The sequence below is a fragment of the Mandrillus leucophaeus genome, unplaced genomic scaffold, assembly GCF_000951045.1.
Source record: "Mandrillus leucophaeus isolate KB7577 unplaced genomic scaffold, Mleu.le_1.0 Scaffold434, whole genome shotgun sequence".
Classification (NCBI taxonomy): Eukaryota; Metazoa; Chordata; class Mammalia; order Primates; family Cercopithecidae; genus Mandrillus; species Mandrillus leucophaeus.
In genome coordinates, this window is record NW_012104632.1 from 1,403,019 (window position 1) to 1,423,046 (window position 20,028).

Here is a 20,028-nt window from a genome sequence, read left to right on the forward strand (position 1 = left end):
CTTTGCCTCTGGTTTGGTTTTACTTGGCTAGGTGCTGTTTGAAGGGGTGGCATGCAGGAGGGGGTGTATTTTTGGTTGTTCTCTGCCTGTGCCCCTTTGCACGGGGAACACAGAGAGTGGATTTTGGTTTGCCTCAGAGGTCAGACCCACATGGCTTTGCTCAGCACTCTCAGGTGTTGAATGAGGCCTGGTTAGTGAACGAGGTCAGGGACATCTCCACCACTGTTAATCGTTCCTTTCAACCTGAGGTGGCGCAACTCAGATTCAAGGAGGGGCTTGTGCGTGGGACCAGCAGGGCTCCAAGAAAGTCACCTTGACCCCCATTTCTGAGCAGCTCAGTGGCCCCAGGCAGCCTCAGTGAGACCCAGCTTCCAGGTTTCCACAGGTAATGCCACTGACCTGGGGTGTTCTGTGGGCAGTGCTACTTACAGGAACAAAAGCGCTTCACTCACTTCAAACAAGCACTCAGTCTTCTGAAGAAAGACGAGCAGTGCGGAGGATTTGGTTGACTGGTAAATGCATAGCCTGGAACAAGGCTTTACTTGTACAAGTCTGATAGAAAAATACTGAAGAGTAAAACACATTAAAAACTTTATTGTAAGTATCAACATCTAAATTTGCATCAATTTGATACATCGTTGCTCATTTTGCAGAACATAACAGTTGCACATTGCAAGAGTCAACTTGCGTGGGGTCTTTTCATGCTCAGGGCGGTCCACCCCGCCTTCCCTCTCCCCGACCTGCATCCCGTCCTCCACAGTCTGCCCTGCCTCCTGCCGCCACAGGTTCAAGACCTAAGCCCTGAGGAGAACCTGCTGCCAGAGGGGCTGACTGGCTACAAGCCGAGAGGGCCAGGCAGCTAGCCCTGCCACAGGGACGGGGCAGGCAAGGGATCGTTTCTCCTCTTCCCGGGCTGAGCCCGTGCCAGGCCAGCCACAGAGTGCCCTAGTCAGCCCATGTGGCTCCAGAGAGCCTGCTGTTCTTCTCTATCCCATTTCACCCGCAGCCTAGTGGCTAACTCTGGATATTCTGAGCAAAATTAACCCAAGTTTCATGGAGAACTCCAGAACCTTGAACCAGTGCATGGTTATCACCATTCTTTGTTACTAGATATAGGAGAACGTACTGCGGAGTCCCCTGGCCTGGAACAGCTCGGGGGAGGATTCAGCTCCCCGTTTCTCCCTCACTCCCAAGAGATTTGAAAACAAGTTTGAGAGAAGAAACAGTAACTAAAAAAGTCCATGAAGAAGGATCTGACATGTCCTTTATGAAATAACATCACCCTCTCCCCATCACAACGCAGGAGATGACATGTTACAGTAAGAGGGTTACGGTAATTCCTCATCTGGAGTGCCATTTAACTGCCTGCAGAAATCTTCCATTTTAATGCATTTTAAACACATTCAAAACGAGTGATGACTCTCCAACCTAGGGAAAATGCCCATTAAAAAATATAGGTAGAAAATACATGCTAATGTAATGGCAAACTTATTTCCATACTATAATGGCAACAGTCTTGGGGTTGAAGGCAGGGGTGCGGTGGAACCTCCCTCTTCCCACAAGAACATCAGCACCAGAGATGCTCGGTCCCTGGGCTGATCTGATGGTGGGGACCACGCACTGTCACTCGGTGGCCGGTCTGGTCCCAGTGTTGGCCTGGGACCATCAGTGTTGCAGCAGGAAGTTGGTGGCGACATTGAGGTCATTGTTTGAAGCTCTCAGGGCTTCCAAAGCATCACCTCTGGAAAATCCCATCTCCATGAGCCGGGCGACCTGCAGGCAGAGAAAACCCAGAAACCTGAGGGCGCTGATGACACTGCTGCTTATCCCTGGGCCCCAAATGTTCCTCATGTGAGCCGTGTGGCAAAGGTCAAAACTGTTTACAAACAAACCATTTTCATTTCAATATGGAATCTGATACTTAAAAGTTACACCAGGTACAAATTTTTCAATGTTTACTAGGGGTAGCTGATACATATGCATTCTCGCATGTAACCCTCAGTCTACAGACGAAGACATAGGGTTCCTGAGGGTCAAGTGGCCTAGTGGGACCAGGCCTTGGGAGCAGGTCAGCATGAGCTGCCCGGGCTCACTGCCAGGCCACACACCTCAGCGTCAAATGTGATTCCCTATGACGGTGACACACGCTCAGCCCTGGCATCACACTCCTGGCGCCACTGCCACAGAACTGCCTGCCTTTGGGTGCTCGGACTACTTTTAACAGCTGTCCCGTTCGCAGCCTGGGGCTTACACAGGCAGCAAAGGGGGGCTGAGCCTGGGGCAGCAACCGAGGGAAGGAGGTAGCGAAAGCCACCAGAAGCAGGGAGGAGCAGGCGTGCAATTGTTTTTGACCACAAATCCTGATTCTGTGCATATGGAGATTTCCTGTACTTTTCTCTACAGGCAGTCTCCAGTATCGAAATTGGCAGTGTTACTAAAGCTTATTTGCAACCTTTTTTCCCAATTAAGAATGTATTACAAAAATATTCATGGCCCCAGATTGCCACAGGAATACTTTTTTTGTACTTATATTAAAATAAACTGCACTTGCAATAACATCTCGTAAAAGTCAACAGTCTTGTACATGTTGAGTTTTTCAGTCACTTGCGCATTAAAGAGGCTTTTGTGGGTTCACCTGAGGACTTAGTCAGAGTTTCCAATTTTTTTTCCGAAAGAGAGCGAGCTACTTGGTGTTACATGGTGGAAAGAGAAGGGGCCCAGTATTGCCACCCCTCCCCCTGCTCAGGGGACTCGGGGTGTGTGAGTGGGGACTATGGCATGGGGTGGCTGGAGGAAGGGACGGGCATGTGGCTCCAGAAAGCCTGCTGTTCTTCCTTTCCATCCCATTTCACCCGCAGCTTAGTGGCTAACTCTGGATATTCTGAGCAAAATTAACCCAAGGACCCAGCAAGGTGAGGAAGAAGGTGCAGACAGGAGAGAGGCAGGTGGGGGAGGGAACCCCCCAGTGACCACGCAGGCCCAGACACCCAGACCCCTCCTCCCCCAAAAGCCTTAGGGAAGAGCTGAGGGCAAACAGGGACACGCAGTGGACACTGCTCAGAAGCTGGAGTCCAGCCAGGGCTTTTCCAAACGGGGGCTGCTGCCCATGTCATGGGACCATTCAGTGGGTGAGGACTAGGCTTACAAATGCACGCACTGAGTGTGCTGCTTCCTGGAACGTTGCTTTCAACCCTTAGCACAGGGACAGACGCACAGCCCTGGCTAGGAAGCTAAGAAGGGCTGCTAGGTGTCCTCTACATGCCTTCTGGTGGGGAGGGCTGTCCCGGGGCAGCAAGAGGCCCAGCACCTGGGACACAACGGTACCCTCAGGTGACTCACGCTCAGCTGCCCGGGGCTGGTGGGCAGCGCACAGCGAAGGCAGAAACCTTCTAGTTTGTTTTCCCGCCAGAGGAGAGAGTGGTATAGATAACAAAACAATAGATAACAAAACTAGAATTGAAAAGAATTGATTTTGGTTGGCTGGAAAATGATCAGATGGAATTTAACAGAGATATGTACAGTCCTAGACTTAAAAGGTCAGGTAGGATTTGAGAGACCTGACTTGAGAGCATTTTATGTGAAAGTTCCTGAGTGCTTTCAGCAGGCCCAGCTTAACTGGCCACACCAGTGATGCAGCTCCTTACACAAGAGCGTGCACAGACACACACACACATGCACACTCCTAATGCATCATATGCACATCAGCTGTGGCTGAGTGCCCCGGCCTTGCTGCCAGGTGGCTGAGAATGCTGCCACCCTGGTGTTCTGCCTCTCACGAGCTGCCATTCGCACAACGCCACAGCTCTTGATTTTGCCCTTTGAAGTAACCGAGAACAACCCTATTCTCTTTTCCTACATAAAGCGCTTTGCGGGTGTGACAGCCCTCTCCTTCCTCCCTCAACCACTGGCTTTTCTTGGCCCCCACCCTGGCCTGTGGGCACCGCGGCTTGTTCTGCCTGTTGCCGTCTCTGCCCTCTGCCCTGAGCCTGCTGACTCCTCTTCCCCTGGTGAGTCTTGGGGCCCCTGCCCTTTCCCATGTCTCCCAGACTAGAAGGCTCCCAGAGTGAAGTCCTCATGGCCCCACTGCCTTCTGTCCTGGGCTCCCTGCAGCTGTGTGTGTGGGGCGATAGCTTCTCCCCACCGCTGTGAACTCCCAGTATGAGGGCCGTGGCTGCCTTTGCTCATTCCTGTGTTTCAGGATCCAGTTCCTTTCAGCCCAGTCCCCTCGCATTTGTGCACACCATCTCAGAACACCGTGCCCAGAACTGAGTGTGACACCATGGGTGTGGTCTCACCGGGGCAATGAGCAGTGAGGCTGCTGCCCTCCGACAGTCTGGGCCCTTAGCTTCAATGAGAGCAGAGGAATGTATGAGTAGTGTGCATGTATGTGTGTGTCTGTGCACGCTCTTGTGTAAGGAGCTGCATCACTGGTGTGGCCAGTTAAGCTGGGCCTGCTGAAAGCACTCAGGAATTTTCACATAAAATGCTCTCGAGTCAGGTCTCTCAAATCCTACCTGACCTTTTAAGTCTAGGACTGTACATATTTCTATTAAATTCCATCTAATCATTTTCCAGCCAACCAAAATCAATTCTTTTCAATTCTAGTTTTGTTATCTGCTGTTAATAATCTCCCTCAAACTTGCATCATGCCTAAATTTGATTAGTAAACCTCTACAACTTTGTTCAAGTTATTATTGATGAAAATGTCAAACAGGTCAGGTCAAAGAGTCCAGAACTCTGTGTTCAAGGGGTTAATGAACATTTTAAATCAGTTTCAAACCCACTTTATTGCACTATCATTATCCATTCTGCATGTCACCAACATCTCTCATAAGCTGATGAGATGTTGTCAAAGGTCTTGGTGACATCTTGCCAACGGCATTGGTTTGGTGTCCTAGGCCACAGCTGTCTTTTCAGCGTTCACAAATCATCTATTTGATAATAATCTGTTCTGGCTTTTGCCAGACGTGAAACTTCAATTCTGCCATTCGGTTCTCAGAATTCACACTTTCCTTTTCCTTAGGAACATTTTCAAGCTAAGTGCTTTCTCAAGCCTCCATCAGGTTGCGCAGGGAGAGGGGCTGGAGGACTCAGGTTGGATATGTATCACGTGGAAGGAAAACTCTCTCTGATCAAGGTGGTCTTTCCAATCTCGGGTTGAAATAACCTGTATGATGTTTCCTCCAGTTACTTCCAGTTAAGGACCACTGTCATTGGTGGAGGTAACTCAGGCCAAATGGGAGGTGGCCTGCCTTCCTTCCACCTGTTATCCACCACCATGATGCCATGGCCCCCAAACAACTTGGCCACTCTTAATGACATTTATTTAAATGGCTTGGAAAAGCTACTTTTACTACTACCTGTAGTACTTCAAGCACAGCTGAGGACTGGCTGCTTCTCTGCACCCAGTCAGCAGAAACAAATCCATCTGCTGTCCACACTCAGCAATTTGGAGATTTGGCAAATCACGATTCGTAATCTGGAGTGATGAAGTGTGACCTTAGGCCACAGCTCCACCTGGCACTTGAGCTTTCCCTCCACTGATGATGCATTTGGTTTGGAATCCAGAGGATGGGCAGGCTGCACACAGGCCACCAAGACAGGGCAGCAGCACGGACTGCACGCAGGCCCTGCCCTGGAGAGGGAAGAAGCCCTTAGGTCTGGGATGGCTGGGTTGGGTTGTAAGTCATGTAGGTGACATCCTAGAGTAAGAACAAAAGTTTTCCATGTACACAAGACTTCCTTCTGAGTTTATTCTCTCTCAGACATGAACAGCATGTGCCGTGGTGCTGGTTTTGACAACTAAGACTGGCTTTTCACAGCTCTTGGCAGAAGAGAGTGTCTGGTGTCACAAGCTTGCAGCAGGTTTGCTCTTCATCCTCTGAGGGGTGGATCATGCTCCTTTAGCCAAAGCTGGCTTCAGAGCTTTATGCAATTTTTATGGGTGAGAAGACAAGTGTGATAGGAGAACTTTCATTGCCCACTGACCTGTATTTTCACCAGATTAAAAACAACTGCTAAGTAGCAATAATGTTAGCACAGTTCTTTAAAAAGAATAAACAATTATGCTAAGAAATGATACCTGAAAGTGTCCTGTAGTGTCCAAAACGAAACATTCATGGCAAACTGAAATTGCATGCTTCGGCTTGGGTATGCGATGACAGCCAGCCAGCAAGGACGACGAGGGTCACGGGATAGGTGTTCCGATGGGTGCTTACCCAATACTCCCCAGTGGAGGGGTGCGGTGCAGTGCTCACAGCCCTGCAAGTTAGCCAAGTGGCCCCTGCTGTCCTTTCTCTATGTAGTTTCAGTGGTTCACAATATAGACAGTAAGAACTAGAGCAAAAACTAGCAACACAAGAACAGTTGTCTATAGGCCTCTTTGGCGGACACTAACTATTACTGCTGTGGCTCTTACTACTCATCTGCCTGGAGAAGCCCAGCATACCCAATCCCCGCCCATCTCATTACAGTCTCTCCTGGGAAAGCTTATTTAGCATGTGAGGCATCAACTCCTGTGCTCAAATTACAGAAAGATGAAATCGAGGCCTGTGCAGATGTGCAGTCAGGTAAGCAAAACACAAGTTAAGCATTCCTAATCTGAAAATTCAAAATCGATAATGCTCCAGAATTTAAAACTTTTTGAGTACCAACATGACAGTACAAATGGAAAAAGTTCCACACCTGACCGCATGTGATGGGCCACAGTCAAAATGCAGGCCACCACACGTAGTTTATTCAGTGTCTCCAAGAGAAAAGAGGCCCTCTCACCCTCCTGCAGCTGTGACGTGCCTTTTCTGCACATGCCCCGATGCCCCCACACAAGCACATGCCACTGGGCACGTTCCCCACAATGCCCTGCATGGGGCCAAATCCCACGTGCATCACTCACTGTGTTTTTTTGCTTACTTTCTGCTCTGTGTTATAAAAATGTTGTTAAAATATCTAAAAGGCCTGCAGATACCCTTCTGGGTAACAGTGATAAGAAAAGATTTATGTTTATCTATAGCATAGAAAGTCAAGCTGTTGGAGAAAGTGGAGAGCAGTGTGAGTGTAAAATGTCTTACAGGAGAGTATGGAGTTGGAGTGACCACCATATAGGACCTAAAGAAACAGAAGGATAAACTGTTGAAGTTCTATGCTAAAAGTGATAAACAGAAATTAACGAAAAATAGAGGAACACTGCATAAAGCTAAAAATGAAGATCCTGATCATGTACCGAGGATGATTCCCTTGGTGTTGCAGCGAACACCTGCCACTTAATGCTATGTGGGTCAGGAAACAAGCAAGGATCTATCAGGATGAACCGAAAATGAAAGGGAACTATGAATATTCAACATGTTGGCTGCAGAAATTTAAGAAAAAATATGCAACTAAATTTTTTAATGTGGTGATAAAGCATCATGAAGCAGCAAAGAAATTCACTGTTGAGTTTGCCGAGGTCATTGCTGATGAAAATCTGATGCCAGAACAAGTCTATAATGCTGATGGAATCACTGCTTTGGTTTATTGTTCCAGAAGGACACAAACTACAGGTGATGAGACAGCCCCCCCAGGAACTGAAGACATCAAGGGCAGAACAACTCTGCTGGGATGCGCTAGCGCAGAGGCATGCATAAGCGTAAACTTGCATGACAGGCAAAAGCTTGTGTCCTTGCTGTTTTCAAGGAGTGAATTTCTTACCAGACCATCATTATGCTAACAAAAAGGCATGTTTAACTAGGAGTATCTTTTCTGATTGGTCTCACAAACGTTTTGGACCTGTGACTTGTGCTCACTGGAGGGAAGCTGGGCTGGATGATGACTGAAGTATTTTGTTATTCCTTGACAACTTTTCCGTTAATCCTCCAGCTGAAATGCTCATCAAAAATAATGTTTATGCCATGTACTTTTCCCCAAATGTGACTTCATTCATTCAGCCTTGTGGCCAAGGTATTGTTAGATCAATGAAAGATAAATATAAAAGTACCTTCTTGAACAACATGCTAGCAGCAATGAATGGGTACGAAGATTTTCAAGAGGTGTTTAGCGTGAAGGATGCCATATGTGCTGTTGTCAATGCATGCAACACAGTGACTCAAAACACAGCTATGCAAGCCTGGCACAATCTCTGGCCTCTGCTATGTTCAGTGATGATGATGAACGAGGTGGTGACTTTGAAGGATTCCACATGTCAAGTGAGGATAAAATGATGTCTGACCTCCAAACAGGTAAAAAATATACCTTTGGAGTCTGTCAGTAAGCTGGAAGAAGTGGATGTTGAAGTTTCATTTTATTTTTGAGACACAGTCTCAGTGGGTCACCCAGGTTAGCGTGCAGTGGCCTGGTATCGGCTCACTGCAACCTCCACCTCCTGGGTTCAAGCCATTCTCCTGCTTCAGCCTCCCAAGTAGCTGGGACTACAGGCATGCACCACCACGACCGGCTAATTTCTGTGTTTTTGTGTTTCACTATGTTGGCCAGGCTGGTCTTGAACTCTTGACCTCAAGTGATCTGCCCACCTCGGCCTCCCAACATGCTGGAATTACAGGCGTGAGCCAGATATTGAAGTTTTTAACATCGATAAGGGGGCTCCAGCTGTTCATCAATTGACCCATGGTGAAATAGCTGAGATGGTTGAGTCAAGGTGACTGTGACAACAGTGATGATGGAGATGATGTTAACACTGCAGAAAAAGTGTCTACAGACGACATAGTGAAAACGTGTGATGGGCTTACTGAAGGACTACAGCAGCATGCATTCTGGATAAGGGGTACTCAATTGTAGGGACAGAAAACCAGGTTCATGTTTCCGTGAAATAAAAATGCAGGGGAGGCTGTATGCTGTCTCAGGTCTGCCTCCAGCGCTGGGTGGCAGGGGGACCCCAGCTCTGGAGTTGGCCCCATGTGACCACATGCAGGCGACCAGGCTCTGGCTCTCTGTTTCCTCGCAGTTTGGGAGATGAGAGGGATGCATGTGAGAAGCCCAGAACAGTGATGGGCACATGACAAGCTCTCAATAAACATGACCTCTCAGGACCACTATTATCCTATGGAGGACAGCGGGGTCAGGTGTGTGGTGGGCCCTAGTGAAGTCAAAAAGACAGGAGCAATCTTTTTAAATGGTGAGCATAACATTCTAACAAAAAGCCTGTGTTGTTCTAGTGACTCCTGGAAACACTTTATGTATTTATAAAGTTTAGCAAATACACACCTCTGATGACTATATAAATAATGGTATTTATAGATGGTCAGCCCATCTCTCTCCCTATCGAAAGCATCAGATTTTAGCCACAACACACATTAACTCACATTGAAACCCTGAACTATTTCATTTTCTCTGCAGGCTGCTTCCTGTCTTTGTAGTTCAGCTACTGGGATGAGAAGCATCAGAACTCACCACGAGCACCTGATCCGATCTAACATCCACAGGAAGATAAAGTTTCAATGTAAAATCTCCTGATGTCAAGTTGTTCAAGTACAGGAATGAATATTTACAGACGGTCTCCTCTGCTCTAAGGACTGGCACTAGGTACTTGCATGAGTTGGGTACTGGGTTAGGGCCTTGCATGGATCTGGTCTCCCTCACAGATGGTGAGCTCCCTGAGGGCGGGCACCAGGTCTGGCTTGCTTCCTCCCAACACAGAGCCTGACACACCCGTGCCCAGCACCGGTTAGAGAAGGCTGAACGTGAAGATCAAAAGTGACCAATAAACATGTGGAGGACAAAATGAGAATGCTGGGAGGACACTGAGACTCTGGAAAAGACCGTGCTAGGACAGACACATGTTCTGGCGTGAGTGGAGGCAGTGGCGAGGTGAGGTGTGCGCAGCATGCTGCAACTCCGTCAGCCTTGGCTTGATGGGCTTGCAGTCATTGGTCTGGAAAATTTTAAAAATGTCCCAAAGACATTTTCTAAAACGGCATTCTTTCAACATTCCCTCTCCATCGCAGAGCAGTCAGTACCTTCCTCCTGCTCAGACATCACAGGAAGTTTCTGCCTAAAAATCCTCACCACAAAATATCAGATTAGAGTGCAGCTTGGTTTCTAGCCCCCAAATCGAAATGATTCCTTCCTCTAACCTCATTGAGAAGCCAGCTCTAGTTGGGTTCACCTCCAGCATGCTATGCTTTCCTGTCTTCCACATCTACTTATTTCTTATTTCTAGACACTAACATTCCCCAAATGTAACATCCAGAGCCTGCTTTCTGTGACAGGAAACCTGACTTCCAGAGGTGAGGAGCAGAGATAAGGCCACTCAGAGGACACCCGGGGGCGGCTGGTGCTGCGGCAACAGCAAACTCCAGCTCCGCCCTCACGCGGATGAAGACCTGCTCTGGAGGTGTCCAGGGTGCCCCACCAGAGCACAAGGATGAAGACCCACTTGGAGGTGTCCAGGGTGCCCCAATGGAGCAAGGCGTGACTCCATCAGCTGCCTTTCGTCACAAGCTCCTGAACCACAGGCGTCAGCAGCCCTCCCTCCACCAGCCCTGGTGTGACGCTTCCGCATGGCTGGCTGACCAAGGCAGACGAGCGTGACAGAAATAGGCGTTGCCACAAGAACACTGTCACCGTCACCTGACAATATTCCAAAGGAGCAAGATGGAATCCATTCCCCTATAACGTGCTTTTCAGAGACCTCACTGAATGAGGAAAACACCCTAGAGATGGAAATAAATCTGTACCAGTTTCTCTTTCCTTATTTTTTATTTTTAAACATCTTCTATGATTCGGATGTGTGTCCCTACTACCTCAAGATAATTCTCATTTAAGAAAATGCCAGCCTGGGCGACCCTTGTCTCTACCAAAAAAAAAAATTAGCTGGGCATGGTGGCATGTGCCTGTAGTCCCAGCTACTCAGGAGGCGGGGTTGGGAGGATGGCTTGAACCCAGGAGGTCGAGGGTGCAGTGAGCAGTGAGCCATGTAGTACCACTGCACTCCAGCTTGGGATACAGAGCAAGAATATGTCTCAAAAAAAAAAAAAAGAGAAAAGAAAATAAATGAAATCCCACTTTGGTATTTTACTTGCAATTCAACTCCTCTTTGACATAAGTAAAATGGGACATTCATTCCAATGAGATTTCCAGCAACTCCCCTCAGTGAAATACTCCTCTTGGTTTATTCAAACTAGAGTGTGGTTTTCTTTAACTTCCCTTTTAGCTAAGCGCGTCAAAAACAAATATTTTTTTGGGTTTTTACTTCCCATATTCTGACGCTTGCAGAAAGTGATGCCCACCTGAAGACGGTCCCCACCCGATCCTGAGCTCACACTGGGTGCAGGGTAGCACGCACACCCTGTTGAGGGAGCCCAGATGTGCTGGGCCTGCCTCACCCACTGCTGTCATAGCAGCTGGCACCGGTTACCAGTCGGCACCAGCCGCCCACCCCCACGTGGACACATGGTCGAGACCCTTGCAAGGCAGTGAAGCCCCCACTCCCTTTCCCCATCTGACCACTCTCTTCCTTGGGAGAACTGCAGAACCCCCCTCCTTTCACATCTCTTGGCTGAACTCAGGTTTCTGGTTATTATATACCCCTGCCAGGGCTCTGGGCTGCTTTGAGACCAAGTGTGTCTAGGGCCTCGTCAGGGTCTGGTATGGAGCAGGTCTTCAGTGAAGGCTGGCCGAGCTCCTTTGTGTACATCTCTCAGAGCACCCAGCAGAATGAGACACCCCACAAAAGTCGATTGCTACTTGAGTACCACCTAGTATTTCATTGTAACACATCTAACTTTGGGATCTTGTTAGAAAACATTTTCAATCCACTAGAGTAAGCAATGGGAAAACCTGGTGTAATACCACTCTCTAGCACAGTTTTGACGTGAAAACAAGAGTTCTGAAAGGGAAGTTTACTGGCCACGCCTTCGTGTTCAACCCCTCTCCAACCGATGCTGGGGCATCTATGTGTATCAGGCTTTTCATAGGGTAGGAAACAAGGCAGACCTGGCCCCAGTCCTCAGGGAGCTCGCTGTCCACAGGGAGACCAGACGCCATGGGAGGCTAACCCAATACCCAATGTGCTGCCATGCTTGGCTACTCAGAGCAGAAGCACAAGTGTGTCTCGAAACCAATAAATAATAGATCTCTGCTTTCAGGAGGTGAACATTTTAGGAGTTTAGGTGGGTTTTCTAGAAATAGCGGTAAGGATTCCTGAGATGAGAAGAGAGGAGATAACCTCATTAAGATTTAGATTCTCTAATACTAAATACATTTTGCTATTTATCAGCTAAGAGTGAAAGCACCTTGTGGGTTTAAAGCCCTTCTCTCTACTTGGGCTAATGGATATCTCAGAGACATAAACAGAATCCCCACGACATGTCATGTGAATTAAACAAAAATTATGGGAGGCCATTGTTTTGAGCTCCAACAAACCAGAAGACCAAACTAAATGGAGTCACTCGCGCTAAATGCCACATAATCAAACTGAAACTTTAAGGAAGCAGGCAGATGCCAAAACAAAAAGACCTGCTTTTTCTAAAAATATGAGATCCCAGACTACAAGAGTCAGCATAATAAGGAACTCCCCTCTGCTTTAATCTTTAAAAAAAAAAGCAACCTGAAGTAACTCAATGTTAACCTATCAGTTATTTTTCTATTGTTCTGTTTCCTTCTTACAAAACGCACTGTTTCAGTACTGCCTGGCGGGAGCTCACATTCTGTTTTGTAGAATGGAGGCCCCACTAATTTGTAAGTTGCAAATAAGAGCCAAATAGATCTGTCACTAAATTTGCTGTAATTCTGTCATTTGACATGCATTACAAATGTATTATTAATATTAATACACCAAATGGTAACATCTCTTGTCTGGGCAGTTGCGCCATGTTTCCTGGGCCTGGATGGAGAAAATTATGACTATAACCTGCCCCCTCCTCTGTGTCCAGTCCATCCTCTTGGGAAATCCAGTGATGGTGTTTCTTGTGCAAGATCCTGCATGGTTCCTTAGTGTCTAGAGCATAACCACATGCCACATGTTAGACCCTTGGCGAGCCTGTCCGGCCTCCTTCCTGTCCAGCTTCTAGAATCCCAGGCAGTGCCCTGGCCTGCCAGTCCCCTCCACTCCAGCCCACCCATCCGTGGCTCCCCATCTCCAATGCACTTGTCCTCAGGCCCCTTCTCTGCAACACCACTGCCCTGACGGCCTTTCTCGGCCTCAGCAGCACCTGAACACTTCCACATGCTCTTTGTCCACCTGTCTCCCTGCCCTGGGCTCACAACTCCGCAGGGCAGGACATTCCGCCTTATCCATCTCAGCGTTTTCAGAACTTAGCACAGCGCTTAGCCCTGGTGCAGAGCAGATAGCTGGTCACTGTCGGCTAAAGGAAGGAAAGACATGAATGGGAGAGAAGCAGCTGAAATTTGCCCATCTTCCTTTTGTTAAGTCCCAGCTTCGGTCTAGTCTTATTTAACTTTCTTGTCTGATTTTACCTAACAATCATTTTCTAAGCGTTGGGAGGGTTCAGAAGAGATACGCTTGATGAGTTTGTCCCCCTCGCCTTTTTTTTTTTTTTTTTTTTTTTTTTGAGACGGAGTGCAGTGGCGCCATCTCGGCTCACTGCAAACTCCGCCTCCCGGGTTCATGCCATTCTCCTGCGTCAGCCTCCTGAGTAGCTGGGACTACAGGCACCCGTCACCGTGCCCGGCTAATTTTTTTTTTGTATGTTTAGTAGAGATGGGGTTTCACCCTGGTCTTGATCTCCTGACCTCGTGATCTGCTCGCCTCCGCCTCCCAATTTTTTTTTTTTGATGGAGTCTCGCTCATCGTCCAGGCTGGAGCTCAGTAGCGCGACCTCGGCTCACTGCAAGCTCTGCCTCCCGGGTTCACACCATTCTCCTGCCTAAGCCTCCCAACTGGCTGGGACTACAGGCGCCCGCCACCATGCCTGGCTAATTTTTTGTATTTTTAGTAGAGACGGGGTTTCACCGTGTTAGCCAGGATGGTCTCGATCTCCTGACCTCGTGATCCACCCGCCTCGACCTCCCAAAGTGCTGGGATAACAGGCATGAGCCACCACGCCCGACCTCCCTCTTTGGTTTTAAAAAAATCAGAAGCAAATATGAGAAAAATGTAATCATTTGTTAATTTTGAGTATGAGTTGTAGTAGTATAAAGATACCTGTTTAAAAAAAAAAAAAACAATAAAAAAGAGAGAGATGGAATAATGGATCTTCTTCTTCTTCTTCCTCTTCCTCTTCCTCTTCTTCTTCTATTATTATTATTTTGAGACAGAGTCTTGCTCTGTCACCCAGGCTGGAGTGCAGTGGCATGATCTCGGCTCACTGCAAGCTCTGCCTCTCGGGTTCAGGCCATTCTCCTGCCTCAGCCTCCCGAGTAGCTGGGACTACAGGCGCCCATCACCATGCCCGGCTATTTTTTATTTTTTTATTTTTCAGTAGGGACAGGGTTTCACTGTGTTAGCCAAGATGGTCCCGATCTCCTGACCTCGTGATCCGCCCACCTTGGCCTCTCAAAGTGCTGCGATCACAGGCATGAGCCATCGTGCCTGGCCTGGATATACTTATTTCTAAGATAGCAGATATTTGAGCACATTTGATTACTCAAAAGAGTTTTATCAAGTGGCCTTTGGTTTGGCATTTTTGCTATTGTTGTTGACAAACAGTTTTTATTTATCTTCTTCCTCCTCCTCCTCCTTCTTGCCTAGCTTTCTCTGGACAACCCTGGCAGGACCTTCTTGCCACCCATTTTCCCTTTAGACTCAGAGCCGGTGACACCGCCTATCCTTCTCCAGCAGCTTCCCCACCTTGCTGTCCTAAGGCTGCTTCTCACGGTCACTGATTCCACAGCTCACCCAGCTTGTCTACACATCTCCAAAAGCAATCCCAGGGTCTATGGATTTGATGCTGGGGATTCTGAAGAGGACAGGCAGTGGTCTTTGGGGGGCATTAGGGGGGCCTTCTCCTCGCTTCCCTTAGCTGGTCCATAATCCTTCATTTTCCTCCCACAGCCTACTTTATCTACCTTTGTCCTTTCATCAAATTTAGACTTCTCTTTCCCCAGATGTTATCTTTCAACTCTAAGAGCACTTGGAAAGTTCTGTGAAATTGGTAGGAACTTGTGGGGTTTTCTTCTGATCTTCCTCCCTGCACGCCTGCACAGGGAAGGCATGAGCAGACATCTCGCCCTGTGGTTTCCGGGGGTCGCTGTCGCCATCCTGACCATCTAGCTGGCAGGCCAGGCAGCACAGGGCGCACTGTGTGGTTTGGCACTCTCCAGCCTCGCACCGCCTGCCTGCACAGCAGCCTCCTTCTTGGGATATTCTTAAATGGGGCTGGGGTGGCATTTCTGAGGGGTGATGAATTGGCAGAGGTGCTGTGGGTTTACTCACCAAAAAGTGGGAGTGGATTCTGAAGAACTAAAAGTCTTGAATCTTAATAATAGCAAAAATAGCAAAAGTAGAAAAGGTGGCAAAAGATTTCTATGGCTATCAAACTATTACTGGATTTATTACAGGATGAACATTCTTCTAGAATCTTCTGCTTTCAAAGTACACGGCATACATTTCATGTCTACCAGGTTTTCTTGAACTCTCACTAAATTCCTAAAGTATTTGTTTACAGCAGAAAAAAACTCAATCATTTCTATTTTTCTTGGCTTAAAAAGTTACTGAGTTTCTCAATGCATTAAAATTGCATGGCTCTGATATTTAAATGAAGAAAATACAAACATTTAACTGAAAAATTAAGCAAAAAAAAGCTTTTGCTAATTCAAGCTATCTTAACATGTTATTAACAAATATTTTAGACAGTGGTTAAACAAACTGGCCAAGAGATTATAAAATATAAATTTATAAACTTTTTTGTAAGCATCTTGAGGGCAAGAACAGTATCATTTTTATCTTTTATAATCTCTCTAGTACCCACCGCAAGAAACACCAAGAGCCTGCAGAATGAATAATGCCAGTAAGAACCTTGCGTCTTTAAGGCAACAATGGATTATAACAGCTGTTTGCAGGATAATCAACAAACATCAAAAACAAGATTTTGAAAATCAATGTATAAGAAAGTGTATGTTAAAAACAACCCCTCATGTTTTTACAACTGCTCATAACACAGCACAAGGAAGAAATTAAGTGCTGTTTTAAACTGATGTTGACAATATGTAACCTCGCTGTTGTCATTCTGGGATGATCAAGGAAAAATGACTCATTAAAAAAAAAAACCACCCTGAAGACTTCAATCACACACATACTCCTTTTTCTCCCTTTTTGACACTTTTTTTTTCTGAAGTGCCCAAACTGAGAAATATATCACCTTTAAACACCTCATCTTAACGGCTGCCCCATGAGGAATGTGACTCACTGCTGTATCAAGTAAACAGTAATATAACAGAATTTTGAGACTTCTTTTCAGTGAATTTGACAGCAGTATCTTATTTTTTAAACACGTTATAGAAAGATTTTACACATGGCAGGTTATTGGACTTTTCTTATTCATGGGGATAACCTTAGTCTAGAAATTCTCTAGTGGACGTAGAAGAGGAAAACTGTGGCTCCATACTCCACCTGTTAATCCTGAAGAGCTGCTGAAACCATCAGTCCGAGTGGAGAAGCCGCAAGCGGGAGGGGTTGGATCAATTCAATGGGCACATGACAGTGGTTTCTCTGGAAAACACCTGTCACAGCCTAACCCAGAGGTGGCTACGAGATCCCTGCCCAGGGGCACCTTTTGAGTTTTGGAAAAAGTGAGGACAAAGTTTTGCCACAGAGGCAGGTGCCTGGCATTTGTTCACTCTGGGGACAGGGAATGGGGAGGCGATGGCCTGGATGGTGTGGTCAGCTGTGAAATGCTGATCTCAGTTTGTTTTGTTTGCTGAGAAGAAAAAACAATGGGCAGAAGGAAACTTCAAAGTGTTATGATGGCAACACTCTTAACTTTCTTTTATAGCTTTTTAAAAGGTTGTAGTTTGAAATAATTTCAAACTCAGAAAAGTTCCAAGAATAGTACCAGGAACCCTTGATTCCTCCTTAACCAGATTCACCAACTGTAATTTTGCCATAGCCGCTTTCTCTTTCTGTCTCTGTCACACATACACACGATCACACACTATGTACTGACATGCACAGACATTATGCCTCAGCCATTTGAGAGCAGGTTGCACACATCATGGTGCTTTTTCCCTTCATATGTCAGTGTGTATTTTCTAAGAACAAGAATATTCTCTTTCCTAACCACAGTCGGTATGTACCAAGTCCTCGAAATGTAAAATTCATGTAATACCAATATCCAATCCATAGTCCAATTGATGAAACTGATCCTAAAATGGCCTTTCATCAGAAATTTTTTCTCCAGTATAAAATCCAGTCCAGGATCACATTTTCCATTTGGACAGCATGACTCCCTAGTCTCCTTTAATCTGCAACATCGTATTCTGAAGAACATAGGCCAGGTATTTTATAGACTGTCCCTCAAATTAAGTTTATCTTATTTTCCTTTATGATCAAAGTTATGCATGTTGATTGTAACACATAACTGATATGTCCTTTTTAGGATATGAACATAATAATTCTTTGTTCCATAACTGGTGATGTTAATTTTGATAACTTGGTTAAGGTGGTGTCCAATTTCTCCTCTGTAGAATTACTGTTTTCCTTTATAATTAGTAAGTAACTTGTGGAGGGGTACTTTGAGAGTACAAGTGCTCCTCAACCTACGACGGGGTTAAGTCCCAATAAATCCACTGTAAGCTGAAAATACCGTAAGTAGAAATGCATTTAGTATACTTAACCTACTGAATATGACAGCTTAACCTAGCCTACCTTAAACATGCTCAGAACACTTAACATTACCCTACAGTTGGACAAAATCAACTCTCACAAATCTAGAGTGTTGACTATCTCATGTAATTATTGAGTATTGTGCTGCAAGTGAAAAAGAGAACGGTTCACAGTCGCTGCCCAACATCGCAAAAGAGTCTCGTACCACGTATCACTAGCCTGGGAAAAGAGCAAAACTCAAAATTTGATGTATGGCTTCTACTGAGTATGTATCACTTTTGCACCACTATAAAACTGAAAAATTGTTAAAGTTTGACCATTATAGGTCAGGGACCATCTATATAGAAATAGCCTAGTCTTCATATATTGATGATTTTTCCCTGAATGGATTTTTATTACAATGCTTGCAAATTTGTGATTTTCCAATACTATCATTCTTTGTATATTTATTACTTGACATTCCATTCAGGAAAAGCATTTCATTTTCTCCAGTGTATGTATTTATACAAATATTTATCTACTAATATCATTATAATGCATGAATTCTTACTATCCTTCATTTATTTTAATCCCCAAAGCTGATGCCCCAGATGTGACCAGCAGGATCCTGCAGCTGGCTCCAGTGTCTTCTGACATGCCCCAGCAGCGACTGATCACTTCCTTACTTTCCTGGCACACAATGATCCAGGGCTATCCTGTATGTTCCCTACCCTGGGCCTGGAATCCACCCTTTCCCTAAAGAGGCCTGGTTCCTTTTAGTGGGGAAGAGTGTTTAGAAACCAGATCTGGGCAGTAGGTGAGCCCATTGCTACCAGGAGGCCACTGCTTCTGAGCCCTCTCAGTCAGAGTGAGGGTATGTGTACACACACACACACACACACACACACACTCATGAGTTTACAATGATAGTGATAATTCCTTCCCAACCCCACAGGGTTCTCCCTTGCCTTCCCTTGCTTTATATTTTTATTTTCCTTCTTCCACAATAAAATCAACCTAGTTCCTCATTTGCTCAAACCTATAATACAGCATAATTTTAGAATTGCTATACTCATACCCTTATGAAAACTAAACCTATGAAGAAATGTTTAAGATTTGTTTGCAGTTCCTTTTGTTTCTTCATTAGACTGAGGGTATATCAGGTTCAAAAGTTACTGAAAATCATTTCCCCTCATTCAATGTGATTATGTTATTCATTTGAAATGCAGTTAGCTCATTTGTTTCTTTTCAGCTTTACATTTGTCCCTGTCTTTTGGTTTGCTTGTTGAATATGTAAAACATTAACACGACTCAAAACCATACAAAATGAAACCATGCCAAAGGCACACTCCCTCCCCATCCTCCCACCTCCTTGTTCCCGATCCTTTATGGAGAACCAATCTCATTAGTTTCTTGTATATATGAAGTGTAAGAGCATCTAAAACAAGCTACCATAATGCATTCCCACCCCCTACTCCCAACCAATAATGCCTTCCTCAAACTTGTAAGAACCACAGTAGCAAAAAAAGGCCCAAAGTCTCTATCATGGTGGCAGATGGACTGCTGTCACCATCTTTGTATTTACATGCTTGATTACTTTCAAGTCCTGTTGATCGAAACTGCTTCAACTCTGAAACATGGATTTAGAATGAGTACCAGCTATTACTGATGAATTACCTGTTCCTCGGAAACTTCTAGAGGAGGGGGCGTTGCTGGCTCAGACTGCCGACCACCCTGATAGTTTACGTTTTGTCGCTGACGTAAAGGAGGAAAAAGACGATTCCAATTGATCATTCCTCCCTAAAAAGAGATCAACACACGGTTATCAGACACAGAAGGAGCAGAACCATTATAATGCTTGGAAGAGCTTTCTCTCAATGCAGTTACATCTATAGACTGGGAATGTAGTGTCATATTGATCTGCTCCAGGCAAGCAATTTGAATCCAAAAGTATCACAACATCCTTCGGTCAATAGCACAAAATTGGCACCTGCAGTAGGTGCTCAGGAGAAAAGTAAGTAATGGGCAGTGCAAAAGCTGTTTGTGCACTGTGGCTCTGCAAGGCAGTGAAAGACACATACAAACACTCCTAATTTCAGCCCGACTGTGACACCACTGACTGTCCCAACTCCAGTGAACTCTTAGGAGCTCAGGGCTTTGCAGGGTGCGATCGAAAGGAAGACATGGAGAGGAGGCTAAATCACTGAGGGCAGCCAGATATCTGGTGTTTCCATCACGGCCCTTAAAATGCTTCCCCACTCTACCTTTCTTCTTCTTATGGCTGAAGTAAATCCTGAGCATGCCCAGTGCAGGAAGACTGTAGACTGTGATAAAAACTC

General features: G+C 45.9%; 1 protein-coding gene across 3 annotated transcripts in view; it reads right to left on the reverse strand.

Moving 5' to 3' along the window:
- Positions 1-570: 570 nt before the first annotated feature.
- The window catches only part of UBAC2 (UBA domain containing 2), a 186,071-nt gene continuing 166,613 nt past the window's right edge, over positions 571-20,028 (reverse strand). For 2 of the 3 annotated variants that reach the window (XM_011993801.1, XM_011993799.1), the window contains exons 8-9: positions 19,367-19,489; positions 575-1,773 (exon numbers count right to left, since the gene is read on the reverse strand). In XM_011993801.1, coding sequence (XP_011849191.1) covers positions 1,666-1,773; positions 19,367-19,489 — 231 coding nt within the window. In that variant the 3' untranslated portion in view covers positions 575-1,665. Of the gene's footprint in view, positions 1,774-19,366; positions 19,490-20,028 lie in introns of all 3 variants that reach the window. The other variant, XM_011993800.1, reaches the window with a different exon arrangement.